The 20,833-nt window shown below is 39.9% G+C and overlaps 1 protein-coding gene across 4 annotated transcripts in view; it reads right to left on the bottom strand.

The window, feature by feature from the left end:
* Vps53 (VPS53 subunit of GARP complex) overlaps nt 1–20,833 on the bottom strand; it is a 161,195-nt gene that overhangs the window by 51,041 nt on the left and 89,321 nt on the right. For all 4 annotated transcript variants that reach the window (XM_004857106.4, XM_021238039.2, XM_087191586.1 and 1 more), the window contains 3 exons: nt 16,427–16,521; nt 6,588–6,830; nt 4,596–4,743 (listed from right to left, as the gene is read on the bottom strand). In XM_004857106.4, the coding sequence (XP_004857163.1) occupies nt 4,596–4,743; nt 6,588–6,830; nt 16,427–16,521 (486 nt within the window). The remainder of the gene's footprint in view (nt 1–4,595; nt 4,744–6,587; nt 6,831–16,426; nt 16,522–20,833) is intronic.

Here is a 20,833-nt window from a genome sequence, read left to right as displayed (position 1 = left end):
GGTTCTTCAAAAGAATCAACAAAATTGACAAACCCTTAGCCAACCTTGTCAGAAAAAGGAAAGAAAAGGCCCAAATCCATGCAATTAGGAATGAAAAGGGTGAAATTACAACAGACCCAGCAGAAATCCAGAGGATCATCAATACCTACTTCCAGAACCTATATGCCAATAAGATGGACAACACAGAAGAAATGGACAGATTCCTAGATACATATGAATTACCAAAGTTGAACGAAGAAGACCTAAAAATTCTGAACAACCCAATATCAACCAATGAAATTGAAAATGTAATTAAAAACTTATCAACTAAGAAAAGCCTGGGCCCTGATGGCTTCACTGCTGAATTCTATAAGACATTTAGAGAGGAACTGCTGCCACTACTGTTTAAACTCTTCAATGAAATGGAAAGGGAAGCAATACTCCCAAATTCATTCCTGGAAGCAAACATCACCTTGATCCCCAAAGCAGAGAAAGACCCAACTGAAAAGGAGAACTATAGGCCAATCTCACTAATGAACATAGATGCAAAAATCCTTAATAAGATAATGGCAAACAGAATGCAGAAGATCATCAAGAAGATCATACACCCTCATCAAGTGGGATTCATCCCAGGGATGCAGGGATGGTTCAACATACGAAAATCAATCAATGTAATACACTATATCAATAGAGCCAAGGACAAAAACCATATGATTATCTCCATAGATGCAGAAAAAGCATTTGACAAAATCCAACATGCATTTATGATAAAAACCCTACAAAAAATTGGAATAGATGGTCTCTACCTCAAACTGATAGAAGCTATCTATGAAAACCTAACAGCCAATATCATACTAAATGGTCAAAAACTGAAATCCTTCACACTAAAATCAGGAACAAGACAAGGATGTCCACTATCACCACTCTTGTTCAATATAGTTCTCTAAACATTAGCCATGGCAATTAGACAAGAGAAAGAAATAAAAGGAATAAAGATAGGTAATGAAGAAGTCAAATTGTCATTATTTGCAGATGACATGATACTCTATATAGAAGACCCCAAGAACTCCACCAAAAGTCTTCTAGACTTAATAACCAAATTCAGTCAAGTAGCTGGTTACAAGGTCAACACACAAAAATCAATAGCTTTCCTCTACACCAATGACAGACTCACTGAGAGAGAAATAGGGCAAATAATTCCTTTCACAATAGCATCCAAAAAACTGAAATACCTAGGAATCATCCTAACAAAAGAAATCAAAGACCTCTTCTCTGAAAACTATGGCACTCTGAAAAGAGAGATTGAAGATGATATCAGAAAATGGACAGACATCCCCTGCTCCTGGGTAGGAAGGATTAATATAGTGAAAATGGCCATACTTCCAAAACTGCTATATAGATTTAATGCAATTCCAATTGAGATCCCAGCAGCATACTTCATAGACCTCGAGAAAACAATCCAAAAATTCATTTGGAACAAGAAGAGACCCAGAATAGCAAAAGCAATTCTAGGTAACAGAGACATGATAGGGGGTATCACAATCCCCAACTTGCAACTATACTACAAAGCTACTGTGATAAAAACAGCATGGTACTGGCAAAGAAACAGACCTGAGGACCAGTGGAACAGATTAGAATTTGCAGAAACAACTCCAGACACACTCAGCCATCTCATCTTCGACAAAGGAGCCAAACACCCTCACTGGAGGAACGATAGCCTATTTAATAAATGGTGCTAGAAAAATTGGGCTTCAACTTGCCAAAGATTAAAACTAGACCTGTATCTCTCACCATGCACTAAACTAAAATCAAAATGGATTAAAGATCTAAATATTAAAATAGAAACTCTGAACCAGTTGGAACAGAGGTTAGGTAGAACTCTTGAAGACATCGGTGTAGGAAAAGATTTTATGAAGAAAACCTCAGTTGCCCGTGAACTAGCACAAACAATCAACAAGTGGGATCTCTTCTTATTAAAAAGCTTCTGCACAGCAAGAGAAACCACCAGCAGTGTGAAGAGACAACCCACAGAAACAATCTTCACCTGCTCTTCCTCAGACAAAGGTCTACTATCTCGAATCTATAAAGAACTTAAAAAGATCAGACCTCCCAAATTTAAAGACTCAATCCAAAAATGGGCATCTGAAATGAACAGACTTGTCTCAGACAAAGAAGGAGAAATAGCAAATAAATACATGAAAAAATGTTCAACATCACTGGTCATTCGAGAGATGCAAATGAAAACAACACTGAGATTCCACCTCACCCCAGAAAGAATGGCTGCTATCATGAAATCAACCAATAACAAATGCTGGCAGGGCTGTGGGGAAAGAGGAACCCTGCTCCACTGCTGGTGGGAGTGCAGACTGGTGCAACCACTGTGGAAATCAGTATGGAGATACCTCAAAGAACTAGGACTGGAAGTCCCATTTGACCCTGCTATTCCACTGCTGGGGATCTTCCCCAAAGAATTCAAAGAATCATACCACGGTGATATATGTGCACTCACGTTCATAGCAGCACAGTTTGTAATAGCTAAAACTTGGAAACAGCCCAAATGCCCATCAACTGGAGACTGGATAAAGAAAATGCGGTTTTTTAATAAAATGGAGTACTACTCAGCCATAAAAAATGAGAAATTAGAGACATTTATAGCTAAGTGGATGCACATTGAGGTGATACTCTTAAGTGAAATAAATAGGACACACATGTGTAAATACTGAATAGTTTCTCTGGTGTGAGAAACTGAAAGTGTAAATAAGGACTAAATGTATAATAGGTAATGTGAAATAGGAAGAAAAGGGGCAAAGGGGAAGGAAGTGGGAGGGCTAGGGGAAAGGATAGAAGGGAATGGGATTAATATGAGAAAATGGAAAAATAGGAACAAAATCTTTGTAAATAGGGAGGACTGGAGGGGTTGAAGGGAGGGCTGGGCAAGGGTGAAAAATAAGAACCAAGAGAGACTATGTAAAGGTGCAAATTTCCAATGATGAATGTCATTATATTGTATACCTAAAATGTACCAATTATTAAAATGAATAATGGATAATGTAAAATAGGAAGAAAAGGTCCAAAGGGGTAGGGGTAGTGGGAGGGGCAGGGGAAAGGAAAGAAGGGAGAGGAAAAAATGATGAGAAATGGAAAAAATGGAAATAAAGTCTTTGTAAATAGGGAAGGGTGGAGGGCGTGAAGGGAGGGCTAGGAATGGGGAAAAAATAAGAACCAAGATGCATTATGTAAAGGTACAATTCCCAATGAGAAATGTAATTGTGTTGTATACCTACAATGTACCAATAAAAGAATTAAATATTAAAAAAAAAAGAATTCTGGGACTCCTACCTTGGAGGTCCTCTCAGATGTTGATGTCCTGCCCAGGGAATGCATGGGGATAAATGGATTGCTGTCTCTAGTTTCAAAGCCAAACCTTTACAGGTCATTCTCTATTTAACTCAATGTGACTATGTCCAACTGTGGAGTCTTTGTGGGAACACATCCTATTTCGTCTACTGGACTCAGGCTTTGGCTTGCAGGAGCTCCAAGCTGTGAGGTCTGAACTATCATTTATGACTATCTAGACATGTGTAAATAATAAACAAAAAGAGGTAAAGGAGCAGAACTGTCTCAAATTATTTCCTTTCTCTTAGCCTTAGGTGATCACACACCAAATGAGAAAGAGGACTTCTTTTTTATTTTTTTGGTACTGGGGATCGAACTTGGGTCCTTGTGCTTGCATAGCAGGCGGCGAAACCACTGAGCTAAATCCCCGGCCCATGGACTTCGTACTTTTGAGACAGGCATGGTGCCACTGAGCTAAATGCCCGGCCCAGGACTTCTTTTTTTTTTTTTTGGTACGAGGGTTCAAACTCCTTGCACTGGCAAGGCAGGTGGCAGAACTACTGAGCTAAATCCCCAGCCCTTTAATTTTTTTTTTTCTTTTTTGGTACCGGGGATCGAACTCGGGACCTTGTGCTTGCGAGGCAGGTGCCAGAACCACTGAGCTAAATCCCCGGCCCTAGAAAAAGGATTTCTAATCCCATCTGCGAGGCTGAATGAAAAGTTTTCCTTCTGCTAAATCAGTTCTCAGAACTTCTGCTACCTGGGGGTCTCCAGTAGAGAGTCACCCCTTCCTGCTTCATAGTCCCTGAAGGTCAGCATCCCTAACAATGGTTATTTGTTTCAGCATACTGAGAATGCTGTGTAAATTTCAAGAGACACATAAAAGTCCAAAGGATTTTGCTTAGCTTAGTAACACTTCTGAGAATGGAATAATTGGTCATGACTCATTACCACCGGCAGCTGGATCCTAGGACTAAGTTTATTACTGTTTTTCTCATGTGGAAGGTAGGGATACTGACCTACTTTTAAGAGGCCATGCCCGCTGAATGGCTTTCACAACTCTGGGGAGAAAACTATTCAGTCTCCTTTTAACAAAGCTCTTCTGTAACATGGCTGCCTGGGTAGTGTTCTGGCTGGACAGTGAGTTTTCCCCTGTGGGAGGCCCATTAGTCTGGCTAAGGCTGCATATGGCTTTGTTGGGGCTCATACTCTTCCTTCCAAGATATGTGGCCCAGAGAGTTCAGGGAAAGGAGGTGGTATACAAAGCCAGGATGGCTCACCTGCTGCGTGGTGGCCAGACAGTACTCTGCTGTGCTCAGGATGCTGCAGATGAGGCAGAGCTCCTCAATAGTGAACTTGGCCACTTCAGAGCCCTCCTTTTCCTTTAGGAGGCTGCTGATGGTCAATCCTCCACTGCTGGTGGTGGTTCTGAAGAAAAGGAACAAAAATTAGCCAGGCCGGAACTTCTAATTTGCTTCCTGAGCCAGAAACTGCATTTTGTAAGACAAAGAAAAAAAGGAAAGGAAAGACTGGCCATGGCCCAAAGAAATCCACGTACAATGAGTCCTTTTCCTCCTGACCTCACCTTGACTGTCAACTGTTTAGATTCTTTCACCAACAAGAGTAGGAAGAGACAACTCCAAGAGTAATCAAATGGGCCAGGGATTTAGCCCAGTGGTTCCAGTGCCTGCCTTGCAAGCACAAGGTCCCAAGTTCCATCCCCGGTACCAAAAAAAAAAAAGAGTAATCAAGCCTAAGCCTAACAACTACAAGGACCAGAAACAGAGGAGGGTGCTGAGCTGCCTCTTGCTTTAGCTTAGAATTTCTTGCTAGGCACAACTCATTTAGATTATCAGTAGAACAAAAGTTGGTTCTCCAACTGTTTCTCTCAGTTAAGAAAATTCTATACTGGGATTTATTTACATGTTGTATTTGAAGAGGTGTAGGTACTATTACACATGGTTCCTGCCTAAAGTCCTAACTGCCTCAGGATACTGAAAGGCAGCTCAAATTCTCTACAACAACAGTTTCTGTGGGGGCAGTCCTCACCCATAGCTTATGTTCTTAAATGGGCTCTAAGATAGCAACAATTACCCACTAGTTTGTGGATGCTTCAGAATTTTCTGGCTCTTTACACCTTGTCCCCATTTCTGTGAACAGCTGTCTTTACTAACAAAATCCCTGTTGAGTGCATCATTTCTTTTGTACTGGAATACTAATACACATAGGAACATGCTAACAGGATAATGTTAAGTGAAAGCAGCAGGGTATAAAACTATCAGTATTATAAGGCCCAATTCTGTTCAACAAACAAAAGCATGCACACCACACATATTATATGTGTGTATAAATAAATAAATAAATTAGAAAGAAATAAAAATTGTAAAATAATTTTCATCATAATCAAAGAAATTCACATCAGTAAACTATACATGACACTTCAAATCTCCTGTGGAGCATGGGTTATATTTTCTTTCCTCCAAATAATGTAAAATTCCCATATATGACACATTTAGTGACAATGATAAAAACTAATTCTAAAATTGTTAATTTAGCCATGGGGATGATTTGTAAATACTAAATTTAGCAGTGTTATATTAGGTCATATTCTATTATTGTTGAAACTGCTATATAACCAAACATCTCTAAAATGAATGACCTACTTATTTTAAATAATAAGCAATATAATAATCTTCTATGTCTCAGAATACAGTGAAGTCACTGTAATTGTGGGCTTTGCTATACAGCCTCCTCCCTGAAAATCCTATCATATCTTTAAAAACCAAACTCTCTCCAGCATAGTGAGATACAGATACCAGAAAAGAGACATTGGAACCCAGTCAGACAGAGGGAAATCAGACTCATGCCTCCTAACACTCCAGGTTATAATAACACGGAATGAGGCTTGAATGAAATCACCTATGCTATTTAATAGTTATTTCCATCACCTTGTATTTTGCCAAGTAGCTATTGTTGAATCCATATAAGTTACATGCATCCATATACTGTATAATAGGACTGACTCCCCAGAGTTCACTGTGGTAGGATGTGACCTACATTGGCAGCCAAGGTGGGCATCTCTGCTAATCGGCTGTGGAATGTCATTAGAGAGGAAATAGTGTCAGACCTTGGGAACGTAAAATAAGGTTTTCCTCCTTGATACTCTTGGCAGTTCAATAAATAACTTCAGAGTTGATTTCTTTAAAGATTCCCATATTTAGGAATATTTAGACTCTCACTTCACCATTCAAACCGTGAAGAATGGGACTCACTTGGGCAGGTTGCCAGAGAGGATTTTCCAGGCGTATTCTCGGAGGTACTTCTGAAAAATGGTGGTCAGGGCAATCATTGGCTCCCCAGTGCTGAGCTGTGAGCATTGCACCATGCACTTCTTGTAATAAACAAAAAGGTCAGCACAGCTGGGGAGCAGAGCACTCCCTTCATCAGTGTTGGGCTTAGGTAGCCCCTGGGCTTTGAAATCAGCCACAAACCGATCTATCAGCTCTCCAAGGTTTCTAGAAGAAAGAAAAACTAAAATGTTATTTTTACTTCAAGAATTATAAAGCAAATTTGCCTATTTTCAATGTACATAAGTTGCTGCCATGATTAATCATTACTGACACTGTTTAAACTTAAAGTTGAGGGCTGGGGATTTAGCTCAGTGGCAGTGCACCTGCCTGGCAAGTGCAAGGTCCTGAGTTCGATCCCTGGTACCAAAAAAAACCAAACACAAAACCCCAAAAATCTTAAAATTGAGTCCATTTTTATCAATATCATCATTCACCACCACCCCTACCATAACAGCAGCAATGAAGTTTAGCATTTGTGTGCTGCTTTGTATTTTCTTTTTAAAAAAATTTTTATTTATTAAGTTTATTGGTACATTTTAGGTATACAATATGATGAGATTCATCATTGGGAATTTGTACCTTTACATGATGTATCTTGGTTATTATTTTTTCCCCATTCCCCTGCCCTCCCTTCAACCCTTCCACCTCTCCCTATTTACAAAGACTTTCCTTATATTTATATCTTTCCTTTCTTTCCTTTCCACAACCCCTTCCATTTCCCCTTTCCCTTTGGACCTTTTTTCCCTATTTCACATTATCTATTATACGTTTTGATCCTCATTTACACTTTCAGTTTCTCATACCAGAGAAACTATTCGGTATTTACGTGTGTGTCCTATATATTTCACTTAAGAGTATGGCCTCAATGTGTATCCATTTGCTCCTTCATATTTTCAAGGCACTTCATTATCACATTTGACCCTCAGACCTTATAAGGAAGATGGAGAATTGCTGGCCTTTCTAGGAGATGAGAAAACTGAGACCTAGAAAGTTTGTCACAAAACTTTGTGGCAGAGCTAAGTCTAGGGTCGACAATTCAAGTTAAGTCCACTGTCTTATTACTAGTTAATACTATGTCCCACAAATGAAAACCCTAAATAATACTGACAATGATTATTTTCCAAACATGTATACGGTACTAGTGTCATGGTGGTGCTTTTATATGCATCATCTCATTGAACTTCAGTTATTCTTCACAATAACCTTACAAAACAGGGACTGTTCTATCCTTTTCAAGAAGTTAGGTAATCACCTTGTCCAAAGTCATATAGTAAGAAACGGGGGAAATCAGGACCTAAAATCAAGTAGCCTGGGTCTAACCTTCATGTCTTTAACCACTTTACTTCACAAAAATGTTTACGATGTCAGCAAAGATTTTGACACCAAGAACCTAAATGTATCCAATGAATAGAGAAATTTTTTTGTTTGTTTTTTTTGGTACCAGGGATCAAACTCGGGTCCTTGCACCTGCAAGGCAGGTGGTGGAACCACTGAGCTAAATCCCCAGCCCAAGAAATTGTTTTTTAAAAAGTCAAACAAACAAAAGCCTCCCAGAACCTAATACTTTTCTTCTCTTCAATGCAGATTGCAGTTCTTTTCTTAGAACTTCCAGAATTGAAGATGTAACTAAATCTTAGGAGAAGAGCAGGTAGGAGCAGCTCTGAGTCTGCCTCACATTATGTAGGTGATAGATAGCATTGTGATCTGTCTCCCATTTCTCATTCAAACATCCCTGAATTTGCCTTCATCATTCTAAGTCCTCACAAGCCAGAGTCCAGTAGGATTATATCCACTGTTCTCTGCACAATCATGCAATGAGAGGCCCCCTCTCTTAACAACTAGCACCTTTTCTGGCTGCTGTCTAAGGCTACAAGAATCCAGCTATGTTTTTAAAATATAGTTATAGAACATATAATAGGAAGAAAAAGACAAGAACCACACATAACATCAATTAGCAGGAATAGGAAAAAAATTGACAGTTTACTCAAGTGCTTTTGTTATTCAAAGTTTATTATATCCAGATGTGACCACTGTGCCCTCAAAAGGCTTCAGCCCTAGGCTAGGTCTTTGTGATGATAGTCAGAATGCAGGAAAGGATCTCATTAGTTGACCTTGGAAAGCTCCATAGTCACCACCCCTGACACTCACAACCTCTTCTTGCTCTACTTTTTCATCTACCTTCCCACCTCTCTTGTACAAGTGTGCCTTCCCTCTACCCAGGCATCTCTCTGTGGGTCTCCTGCTCTGCCTGCTCCTGTCACTGGCCTTTGCCTATTGCCTCCATGGCAAAAGTGCTCTCTCTCTACCTCTGCTCAGCTCAGGCCTTACCCACACAACTCCAACCACATCAATCCTCAAGTGGGATTTCTATCATCTGCCACTTTTTTTTTTAACACCAACTATACAGTTTAAGGATGCCAACTACTCAACAAACACGCTAATCTTCCCTCAGCTTGGGCCCACAGTGGGTGATGCTAATCAACAGTGGGTCTTTTTTCCCCCTGATCAAGGGTGTAATTCCAGAATACTTCTTGGGTTACCATTCCAGCCAGTCATTTCTCCTAAGCTGAAGCTGGTACAAAAAATGAAAGCTGGGCCAGGGATTTAGCTCAGTGGTTTCGCTGCCTGCTGCGCAAGCGCAAGGACCTGTGTTCGATCCCTAGTACCAAAAAAAAAAGAGAAAGCTGACTGCTTTACAGTGGTAAAATCATTTGCCTATGTCTATTACCACAAGCTCCTTAACGGCAAAGAGAATGTTCATGCTCTCCTGGCCCACTACTCAGCCTTATGTATCATATTAATCTTCATGTTGGGACAGAATGCGTACTTAGCTCATCAAACTCCACATTTTGTTCCTAAGGGATGGGAATGAAGCAATAGAGAAGTGGAGATGGAACAGGGCTGGTGCAGTGAGGAGATATGAAACAGATTCCACTTGAGTCTGCTCAGGAGAGACTCTAATTTCCAAATCAACAGTGCCAACCAAAAGAGGGCCCAGAGGTCTGAGTGAGTCTTACTTTTTGTTTGTTTGTTTTTGTTTTGTTTTGGTACTGAAGATCGAACTCAGGACCTTGTGCTTGTGAGGCAGGCGCTGGAACCACTGAGCTAAATCCCCGGCCCTGATTCTTTAATCATTTATTTCATCTATTCCTCTAGAAGCTGGATACTCCTCTATTTCCTATTTCAGATCCAGCCTGATGAGTAAGATTATTAATTATGATCATACGGCATCAAGAAAATCTCACTTTAAAAGACTCCAAAGATTTACATTTTAAAGAATGTTCACCAAGTTACTTTTGACATTGTTCTCTAGCATGGATGAGAAGCCAGTCAAGGAAACATTCCTCAACCTGCCCTCTTCCACTCTTTGCATCAGCTTACTTCAATGCCACATAAGATGTTAAAAAATGAGCAGTCCATATTGCACAGATTAAAGAAAAAAGTTACTCCAGTGAAAATGGGGGTTATTTTTTGAATAGATTATTCTATCCAACGAAATACTGATTGATCACTTATTATTTGAAGTTGAAGTGTTGTTAAGAAAAAGATACAAATGAATTCAACTTAAAGAAAAAGGTTATCATTTGTTTCAGGCATCAAGGACTACCCTGAATTTTAGCAAGACTTTCACACAGGACTCCTAGAGAATGGGATGTGTGGCATAATGACCTTCTGACTAGAATCACAGGTATCTTTTACAACCTAAAGCAAGTGCAATCAAGTAGGAGTTTATAAAGGGCCAACTCTAGACCTAGGTGCTGTGGGATCAAGACAAGTTTCTGCCATTAGGAACTTTTGGTTTATTTGAGGAGATAGGACCTATGTGCTTACAATATTTAGATTGTATGGAGAAGAAAAAGGTCATTAATGCAAAAACTGATAAGACTCAAAAAAGGTCTAGAGATGAGTAAATAGTATTGTGCCAACTTTAACTTGCTAGTTTTGATAACTCTGATTTGGCCATATAAGACAGCAACAGTAGGAGGGAGTAGGATGAAGGGAATACGGGAAATCTGTACTATTTTTGAAAAAATTCTGTAGATACAAATTTATTCTAGTATAAAGTAAGGGGAGATAATGATGCCTATAATCCACTGAATAAAAAAGTAATCCATGAGCCATGCTGATGTAGGAAACAGGAAAAGTAAAAGCTATTTTCTTAAAGTAGATGCCAGCTAATAAATGAAGAAGAGATGACAGAAGTGGAAAAATCAACATTTGGCAACCATCTGGGTGAATTCAGATAAGACTCATCAATAGGTGGTAAAATAAGTAAGTAAAAGGAAAAGACTACTGATTCAGTTTCTCTAAACATTTGCTAATCACTTATTAATAAATTGAGAAACCTGGCAGACATCATCAAAACAAAGTAATAAAAATGAACATCTCAAGTTATGGGACAACTGACACCGGGTCCCTTCTGATATGAATTACCAAGAACACAGAAGCACTTCTGCAAACATAAATCATGACAAAACATCAGACAAACCCAAATGCAGGGAAATTCCACAAAGTTGCTGCCCTTTGTGCTTCAAAAATTTCAAGGTCATGAAAGACAAAGAAAGTTCTGAGTTACTCTTCTGTACAGAAGGAGACCAAAGAGACAAATAAATGCAGCCTGTTTTCTGGAAAGAATCCTAGATCTATTTAACCCCCACCCCTCCAAAAAAAAACATGATTGAGACAACTGGTAAAATGGGTAGGGTTTATGAATCAAATGGTAAAATTGTATTAATGTGAACTTCCTGATTTTTATAATTGCATTGTAGTGAAGTAGATTGTGTCTTTGTTTTTAAGAAATACATGTTGAAGTATGAAGGAGCAATGAGACATCTTGCCTGCAACCTGAGAATTCAAATGGTTCAGAAAAAGTATATGGCTATATATGTGACAGTGTGTGTGTGTGGAAGGAAAGATAACTGTTAACCAGGGGGTCTGGGTGAAGAACATACAGGAACTCTATATACAATTCTTTTTTGGGGGGTTACCGGGGATCAAACTCAGGACTTTGCAATTGCAAGGCAGGCACGATGCCATTAAGCTAAATCCCTGGCCCTATGTACAATTCTTGTAACTCTTCTGTAAGTTGGAATAAATAATAAAAAACAAACATAACTAGTTACAGAGAGAATCTAGGCTTAATAAAGCTGGGAAGGGAGCAGGAAGCTCAGGAATGGGCAGAAATGGAGTCACCAAGACGTTCCTGACTGAGAATACCAAAGAATGGACAGGAGACAGCGCCTATGGAAGAATCTCTTCTTCAGAGTCGCCTAAGGGAGATTACTACATATCCCTGGGTGAAAGATACACTATTTTCCTCCTTAAACATAAATAAAAATGGAGAAAGCCACTTAAAGCACGTAAGGACAGCTTAGCGCAACCTATTAAGGAAGTGGCTACAGGGATCCTAGTTCTTGCTTTTCTCTGAGCACTGGCTCTTTAGGCCTCCTACTGCTGCTTGGCCTTTGGCTAAGGAAAGTGGTGTGAGAATGTTCTCTGGAGAAGTGAAAGGCTGAGAGATGAGAGGGTGGACCCCATGCCAGGCCCCACAGGAAGCTGGCAATGCTGATAAGGGCACCCACCCACACAGGAGTCATGAACAAGGTCACAGGGAGGGCAAAACAGGCACAGTTCCGGAGTACCATTCACTGTTATCTAGGGCCACTGTATCATCTGGTTTCACTCTCACTACAAATCCAGTGAGGAAGGCATTGTTAACTTCATTGTAGTGATGATAAAACAAAGTGAAGTAGCTTGCTTTGGGTCCCAAGCTAGTAAGTGCAGAGCTTTGATTCAAGTCTAGATTGGGCTGGCACCTGGGCCCCTGCCCTTGCCAGTAGGCTGGGCTGCTCTCTGTCATCTGAGAGCTTATGAACAGTCTAAGATCTTTCTCCTTTGCAGATTTGTGAATTAGTGCTACAGAGAGAGCAGTAATTGCACAAAAATCAGTCACCACCCAAGTTCCATCTCTAGCCTCAGAATTCTTTGACTGAAGGGAGGAAAGGCTTCCTAAAGCCCCTTGAAATACTCAAAATTAGTATGTGTGTACACTTGAATTTTTTTTTACAAGAATGTCTATAGTTTTCTATGGCTCTTTTTTTTTTTGGTATAGGGGATCGAACTTGGGTCCTTGCGCTTACATGGCAGGCGCAGAAACCACTGAGCTAAATCCCTGGCCCAAGTGTCTATAGTTTTCAATGGGTTCTTAGGAAGGATCTATAACTCATAAAATGTTAACAATCATTACTTTAGGCATCATTTTGTCTGACTGTCCTCTAATAGAAGAGGAAGTAGTTATTTAACTCTATCTTCTACTTCAAGCTTCTACAGCTTTGACTGGAGCCACAACAGCACAACCTGTGTAGTCCTCCTCCACTGAAGAGCTTCCGTTGCTTTCCCAATGCTTGGAAACTTCTTAGTGAGGCCAAATGGAGGATAAGCAGCATCTTCTATAAAAAAATGGAGAGGCCCTGAGGAAGGGAGGCTGGCTCTTTGCCCAAAGTGTCACGAATAATGAGTAGACTCTATGTGAACCAAGGCCACATGAAGAGTAAATATGAGAACTATTATAATTCAGAAAAGTGACTGTTTTTTTTTTCAGTACCAGGGATTAAACTCAGGACCTTGTGCTTGTGAGGCAGGTGAGGTGCCACTAAGCTAAATCCCTGGCCCAGAAAAGTGACTCTTTAGATCAGGTTGGTTTTGGGAAAGGATGTGGTTATCTGAGGTATGTATACTTTATACCCTGAGGCCTGTAGCTTTCAAGCCTTTTTTGAAATAAGAATTTTTATTAGAATTTGAGGTGATAAGGAAAGTTGGGGCTCTGGCTGGGGCTGCCCAAAGATGTGTTAGTCTTAACAGGTAAACAATCCTTTTTCCTCTGTCCCTCAGGGGTTGTCTTATGAACTTCCTGTGGGAAAACTTTTTTTTTTTTGAGATGGAGTCTCACTATGTTGTTCAGGATGATCTTGAGCTCAAGGCTTAAGCGCTCCTCCCACTTTAACTTCCTGAGTATCTGGGACTACAGGCATATACCACTGTGCCCAGTTTGGGAAGAAACCGAGTTCAGAAGACTGGGTGCTCCCAAAGGACAAAACTGCCCTTCTGTGTGCCTGCTGGACACATGCCCAGTAGACAGAGAGGAGGAGGGAAACCAAGGCTTCACAAGGCAAACAATGGCAAGTCAATTTTTTGCCTTGGGGGAGGGGGTTTGTTTTTGTTAAAATGGAAAGTCTTTTACAAGGTTTAGTTTCTGGGATTTCAGTGTAAAATATTTTGTAATCAAGGAGTAAGAGGGTAGAAGAGAAGTTGGGCTTTGGCTATAACCATAAAACCAAACAGATGAAACCAATACAGTGGTACCTTAGTTCACGAACATTTGCTTTTCTTTGCAAACAATTTGGTTTGCAAACAGAAACATCTGGCAAAATTTTGTTTGCAAACTCTGCATGAGTGACAAATATGATCACGACCATCTTTCCCATACAAACACAGATGTGGCCCTCTTTTCCAAAATGGTAGAACAAATTAAGTTCATGAACCGAGGTAACACTGTACTCTCACAGAGTGACTCTACCTGAAACATTCTCTCAATATTATGGCTTACCCCTGAAATACTTGAAAACAAAAATTTGATAACCCATGATAGAAGCATAAAAAAAGAGGAGTGGGGGGAGCCTGGGTAGGTAAAGTAGGGCCTAAATATGTCAGTCCTGACTAAAGTGAGTCCTTCACAAACAAATGGGACAAAGCAAACAAGGCTGCTTTTAGCAAACAACAGCAGCTTCTCAGTAAACAGGGCAAATGGACTCAAAAAGAAGTATACAACAACCCTTCTGGTGCTGAGAAGTCCAGTAATTGTCCGAGCAGACCATCCTTGGGCATCCAAATCATAAATATTTCACCCTAGATTCCTTAGCTCCTTCAAAACCTGTATAAGCCTAATTCCTTTCCCAGTTAATTGCTAATATCTCTCTCCTGGTGTTGGCCCATCCACTCATGGATGAAATCTCTCCCAGCTAGCTGCCACTATCTCTCTCCCAGTGTCAGCCCATCCACACACAGATGTGACAAACTTTGCTTTTCCCAGCTAGCTGCCAGAATCTCCTGATTTTCCTTTCAAAAGCCTATTTTTGACACGTAGATTCTTTATGAAAAAATGTTTTCCCAGAGAACTTTCCTCAAGAGCTTTCTCACAGCCACTGCTATTCTCCTGTGTGAGCCATTCTCTGCCCTCCTGGGTGTCCTCGGTAGCCAAGGCCCAGCCTGGCTCTGGGTAGCCTGTCCTGCTCCAGAAACCCAACTTTTCCAAAACCTGCCTTTCCTCTCAACAGTACTCTGGCCGTGGCAATTGAGGATGAGGCGGGGTCTTTTTCCTTTGCTAATATCCCCCACATGAATAGGGCCCTGGAACATGAAACCCTCCTCTGGCTGGGAAGGAACTAGACTGTGGTGGGCTGATTTGTAAAGATTTTGGGGGCCTGTGAGTTTGTGAAAAGTATATATATTAAATGGATGTCCCATAAACTAAACTAGGAATTCATACGTTCATACTGATATAAACAAACATATGGGGTAGAAGAGAAAACTCTTCCTTACAACAGAACTCCAATAGTAAATGGAGCCTGTTTTCTGGAAGAAATGATGGAAGTGAACAATCAACATTAGGCAAACATGAGAGGAACAATTGCTTCAGGCAATTATCATCAAAGGATGCTAAAATGAATGGGCAAATGTGGGATGAGAAGCACAATAGTGACATAGTTTCAAAGTATTTTCCATAAAATACTTAGTAATTACAAAGAGAAAAATGGTAACTCCACAGTGGAGAGAGCCGGCAGGCACCACCTTACATAAGTGATCCAAGTTAATATAATCAGTAAGGACATAAATCACCATGATGTGTCACTTGAGCTGGTGCACTAAGAAGGATGAAATGTCACTTCTATGGTCTTCTTGCTAAAAAAGCATAACCTACATTTAGTTAAGAAAAAACTAGGCTAGTCAGGAGGCTGAGGCAGGAGGTTCATGTGAGCCCAGGAGTTCAAGACCAGCCTGGGGAACACGGTGAGACCCCATCTCAAAAAAACCAAAGAGAGACCTTAGGCAAACTGAAATTGAGGGGATTGTACAAAATAGCTAGTCAATATTCTTAAAAAGCATCAAAGTCATAAAAAACAAATAAAGATAAGGAATTAATTCAAGATTAACAGAGACTAAAGAGACCTGACAGATAAATGCGAGATTATTAAGTTCTAGACCAGAAAAAGGATATTAATAAAACAATGTTACCTTCTTGATAGTGACAATTGTGATTATATAAGATATTAACATTCTTTGGGCAAGGTTATATGAGACTTTTTTGTCCTATTTTTTGAACTTTTTTGACAGTAAAAATTACTTCAGAAGGAAAAGTAAAATTATATATGAAAATATGTACTGTGGAGATTAGGCTTTCTTATGATGCCCAGTGCCTGACTTGGTAAAGTTTTGTGGGCTGACATACTGTATGTCAGGGCTCAATCAGGGCTCAGCACCGACATGCAAACGGGGAGTTAGGATCTACTGTGGGGCCTTATTACAGTCAAACTTAGGGCTCTAAGATTTAGAGGTGAAATGATAACACATGAGCTTCCAGGGAGAGTCACAAGTATATCAAGTCCCTCCTTCAGCTTCTGGAAGGAGCTGTGCCCTTGTAAGACCCAACTTGATGAGAGGGGCTATAAACCCAGGCAGGAAATGGTAAAATGTCTGTCACTTACTTGTCCTGGGACTCAATATACACATAGAGATGAGGCTCAAAACACTTGGAAACAATGCCATGAAATGGATTGTCTGGAGCTTTAGGCTTCTTTGGCTGAAAGAAAAAAAAATGAAACCCTGTATTTGAGCAATTTTTGCAAATTCTCAAGCAATTTCAAAAAACATATCACTTCAGTCTTTATCTCAACCTGATTAAGGCTATTTATGAAAAACCAACAACCAACATCTTACTAAATGGTCAAAAACTGAAAACTTTCACGTTAAAATCAGGAACAAGACAAGGATGCCCACTATCACCACTCCTGTTCAATATACTTCTGGAAACATTAGCCACAGCAATTAGAAAAGAGAAAGAAATAAAAGGAATAAAGATAGGAAAGGAAGAAGTTAAACTGTCATTATTTGCTGATGATATGATACTTTACATAGAAAACCCAAAAAACACGGCCAAAAGACTTTTAGACCTAATTGACAGATTCAGTAGATACAAGCTGGATACAAGGTCAATACTCAAAAAACAATAGTCTTCTTATACACAAATAGCAGACTCACTGAGAGAGAAATTCAGGAAACAATTCCTTTTACAATAGCATCCAAAAATATGAAATATCTAGGAATCAACCTAACAAAGGAAGCAAAAGACCTCTACACTGAAAACTACAGCACTCTGAAAAAGGAGATCGAGGAGGATATAAGAAAATGGAAAGATAGCCCTTGTTGCTGGGTAGGAAGAACCAATATAGTGAAAATGGCCATACTTCCAAAACTACTATATAGATTTAATGCAATACCAATTGAAATTCCAACAATATACTTCACAGAACTAGGGAAAACAATCCCAAAATTCATTTGGAACCAGAAGAGACCTAGAATAGCAAAAGCAATTCTAGGCAACAGAGACATGGCTGGGGGTATCACAATCCCCAACTTGAAACTATACTACAAAGCTACTGTGATAAAAACAGCATGGTGCTGGCAAAGAAACAGACCTGAGGATCGGTGGAATAGATTAGAAGATGGAGAAACAATTCCAGACATACTCAGCCACCTCATCTTTGATAAAGGAGCCAACCACCCTCATTGGAGGAAAGATAGCCTATTTAATAAATGGTGTTGGAAAAACTGGATTTCAGCCTGCCAAAGATTAAAACTAGACCCATACCTATCACCATGCACTAAACTAAGATCAAAGTGGATTAAAGATCTAAATATTAAGACAGAAACAGTAAACTTGCTGGAAGATAAGTTAGGTAGAACTCTTGAAGAAACTGGCATAGGAAAAGACTGTATGAACAAAACCTCAGTAGCACAGGAACTAGCACAAAGAATCAACAACTGGGATCTCATCTTATTAAAAAGCTGTACTGCAAGAGAAACCACCAACAGAGCTAAGAGACAATCTACAATGTGGGAAAATATTTTTAGCAGCTGTACCTCAGACAAAGGTCTACTATCTATTTTTTTTTTTTGGTACCGGGGATCGAACTTGAGACCTTGCGCTTGTGAGGCAGGCGTTGGAACCACTGAGCTAAATCCCTGGGCCCAAGGTCTACTATCTAGAATATATAAAGAATTGAAAAAAATCAGACCCCCAAATTCAAAGACCCAATTCAAAAATGGGCATCTGAAATGAACAAAGAAGTAAAAGCAGCAAATAAATATATGAAAAAATGTTCAACATCACTGGTCATTCAAGAGATGCACATGAAAACAACACTGAGATTCCACCTCACCCCAGAAAGAATGGCTGCTATCAAGAAATCATTCAATAACAAATGCTGGCGGGGGTGAGGGGAGAAAGGAACCCTGCTTCATTGTTGGTGGGAGTGCAGACTGGTGCGACCACTGTGGAAATCAGTATGGAGATACCTCAAAGAACTAGGACGAGAGGTCCCATTTGACTCAGCTATTCCCGTGCTGGGTATCTTCCCAAAAGAATTAAAGGAATCATACCACAACGATATATGTGCACCCATGTTTATAGCGGCACAGTTTGTAATAGCTAAAGCTTGGAAACAGCCCAAGCGCCCATCAACTGGAAACTGGATAAAGAAGATGTGGGTTTTTTTTTTTCATAAAATGGAGTACTACTCAGCCATAAAGAACGAGAAACTAGAGACATTTATAAGCTAAATGGATGCATATTGAGGCCATACTTTTAAGTGAAAAAAATAGTACACACATGTGTAAATACTGAATAGTTTCTCTAGTGTGAGAAACTGAAAGTGTAAATAAGGATTAAAATGATTAAAATGAATAAATGATACTTTGAAATAGGAAAAGGTCCAAAGGTGTAGGTGTGGTGGGAAGGGAAGGGGAAAGGAAAGAAGGGAAAGGAAAAATTATGAGGAAAGAAAAAAATGGAGATGAAATCTATGTAAATAGGGATGGGTGGAGGGGGTGAAGGGCGCACAGGTAATGAGGACAAAAATAAGAACCAAGATACATCACGTACAGGTACAAGCACCCAATGATAAATGATAAATGTAAACATATTGTATGTTTGGTTGTTTTTTTTGGTACCAGGGATTGAACTCGGGACCTTGCGCTTGCGAGGCAGGTGGCAGAACCACTGAGCTAAATCCCTAGCCCCGTAAACATATTGTATACCTAAAATGTACCAATAAAAGAATTATCATTTCAAAGTTCACTCTTAGCTCTTAGATAAGAGAGCACTCGATATAATGAAAGTGGGTATAAGTCCTGCATTATGATCGATCCAGTCTGTGAACAAGACACTGGCTTTGTTAGCAACATTTACTTGCTTGTATGATGAAAGAGTTGCTGCTACTTTGATAACACATGCATTTTCAATCTGGAAGCTGTTCATCACCTGACTGATGTTTTAAAAATTTAAATAAATGACCATCTTAGGAAACACACACTGAAATGTTCAAGGGTAAAGGCCATTATGTTCACAACACTTCCAAACTGCTCCATAAGTAAGGGGAGGGAGAAAGGATGAGGAGGAAATATAAACATAAATGTAGCAAAATGTCAATAATTGCTGAATCCAGGTGAAAGATATTTAGAAGTTGCTCGTAAAAAGTCTTTGAATTTTTCTCTAACTAAAGGAAAGAAAAACAAAACAAAGTCGGGTGTGGTGGCACAAACCTGTAATCCTAGCACTTGAGAAGCTGAGGCAGGAGGATCGTAGCCAAGTCCAAAGCCAGCCTGGGCTACATAGTTCAAGGACAGTTTGAACTACATAGCAAGACCCTGTCTCAAAAAAAAGCTAAAACCCAAAACAAAACAAAACACTGGGGGAATAGTTCCCATGGCTTGGCAAAGAAGTCAAAGCGACAGCAATGGCATTCTTAAGAAATGCCTGCCACCAACATTCTGCAGTGCAGAGAATGACACTGGGGAAACCAAAATGTAGGTGTAGGGGCCTGAGAACCGCAAGAGCACTACCAGACAATGCTGTCACCAATGGGGGAAGCTGGGAGATAAGTACACAGCATCTCTCTGCACTATGTTAGTAACTTATAAATTTACAAGTATTTCAAAATAAAAAGTTAGTTTTTCAGTTTTTTCGTGTTATTTCAAAATAAAAAAGTAAGTTTTTTGTTTTTTGGTGTTTTTTTTTTCCAGTACCAGGGATCAAATTCAGGACCTTTAGCTTGCAAGGCAGGCACAGTGCCACTGAGCTAAATCCCTGGCCGTTTTTTTTTTTTTTTTTTTTTTTTGAGACAAGGTCTCATTATGTTGCCCAGCCAAGCAACTGGGACCACAGGGTCCAACACAGCATCTAGTAAAAATAGCAGTTTTTAAATAAGTGGTTCTGAAGAACTGAACTCTGCATGTGAAGAAATTTTAGAAGTATCTTAGTCTATTTATTTTGCTGATAGTTTCCTTTTTATGTATGCACAAAAGTAATACATGATTAAAATAAAACACCCTGTGTCTGGAGGGCTCATGTGGGGAGTATAAAATGCAGACCCAAAGTGATAAAAGAAAATGGTTTCATGATACTCCAACAAGCTCAGCTTGATTGGTCTTCACAGGTGCTTCATGAGGCCCCACGGAAGACTGAGGCAGAGCATCATCCGACAGGGCTGCCATCTCTACCTCACCCACAGTGACTGCTCTGCACTGCCTCTGCAGGGAGGACAGGCCACTTTTTTCTGCCTCCGCAGCACACAGGTCTTCTTGTGCCATTTCCTGTGTGAGCTGACACACGAGAGGAATGATGACAGGGACTGCCTAAGTTTCATTTTCTTACTTTTCTCCTGAGAGGGCTACCTTCTGCCTATAGCTGCTTCATGAATGTGCTTGTGTTGAGATAGTAGATGCTGGAATTCCCGCTCAAATTGGTGTCTCCCTTTGCACTCTGCAGCTCCCCAAAGGGATGATCCTCAGTTTAAAAAATATACTAAGTCATTTAGCAGTAGCATTCAGGCTGG

This window comes from Heterocephalus glaber, unplaced genomic scaffold (assembly GCF_053883595.1).
Source record: "Heterocephalus glaber isolate CG9 unplaced genomic scaffold, H.glaber_assembly_v1.0 deba00001564, whole genome shotgun sequence".
NCBI lineage: Eukaryota > Metazoa > Chordata > Mammalia > Rodentia > Bathyergidae > Heterocephalus > Heterocephalus glaber.
The sequence above is the reverse complement of the archived record's forward strand: the minus strand, read 5'-3'. Positions and strand labels throughout refer to the sequence as shown.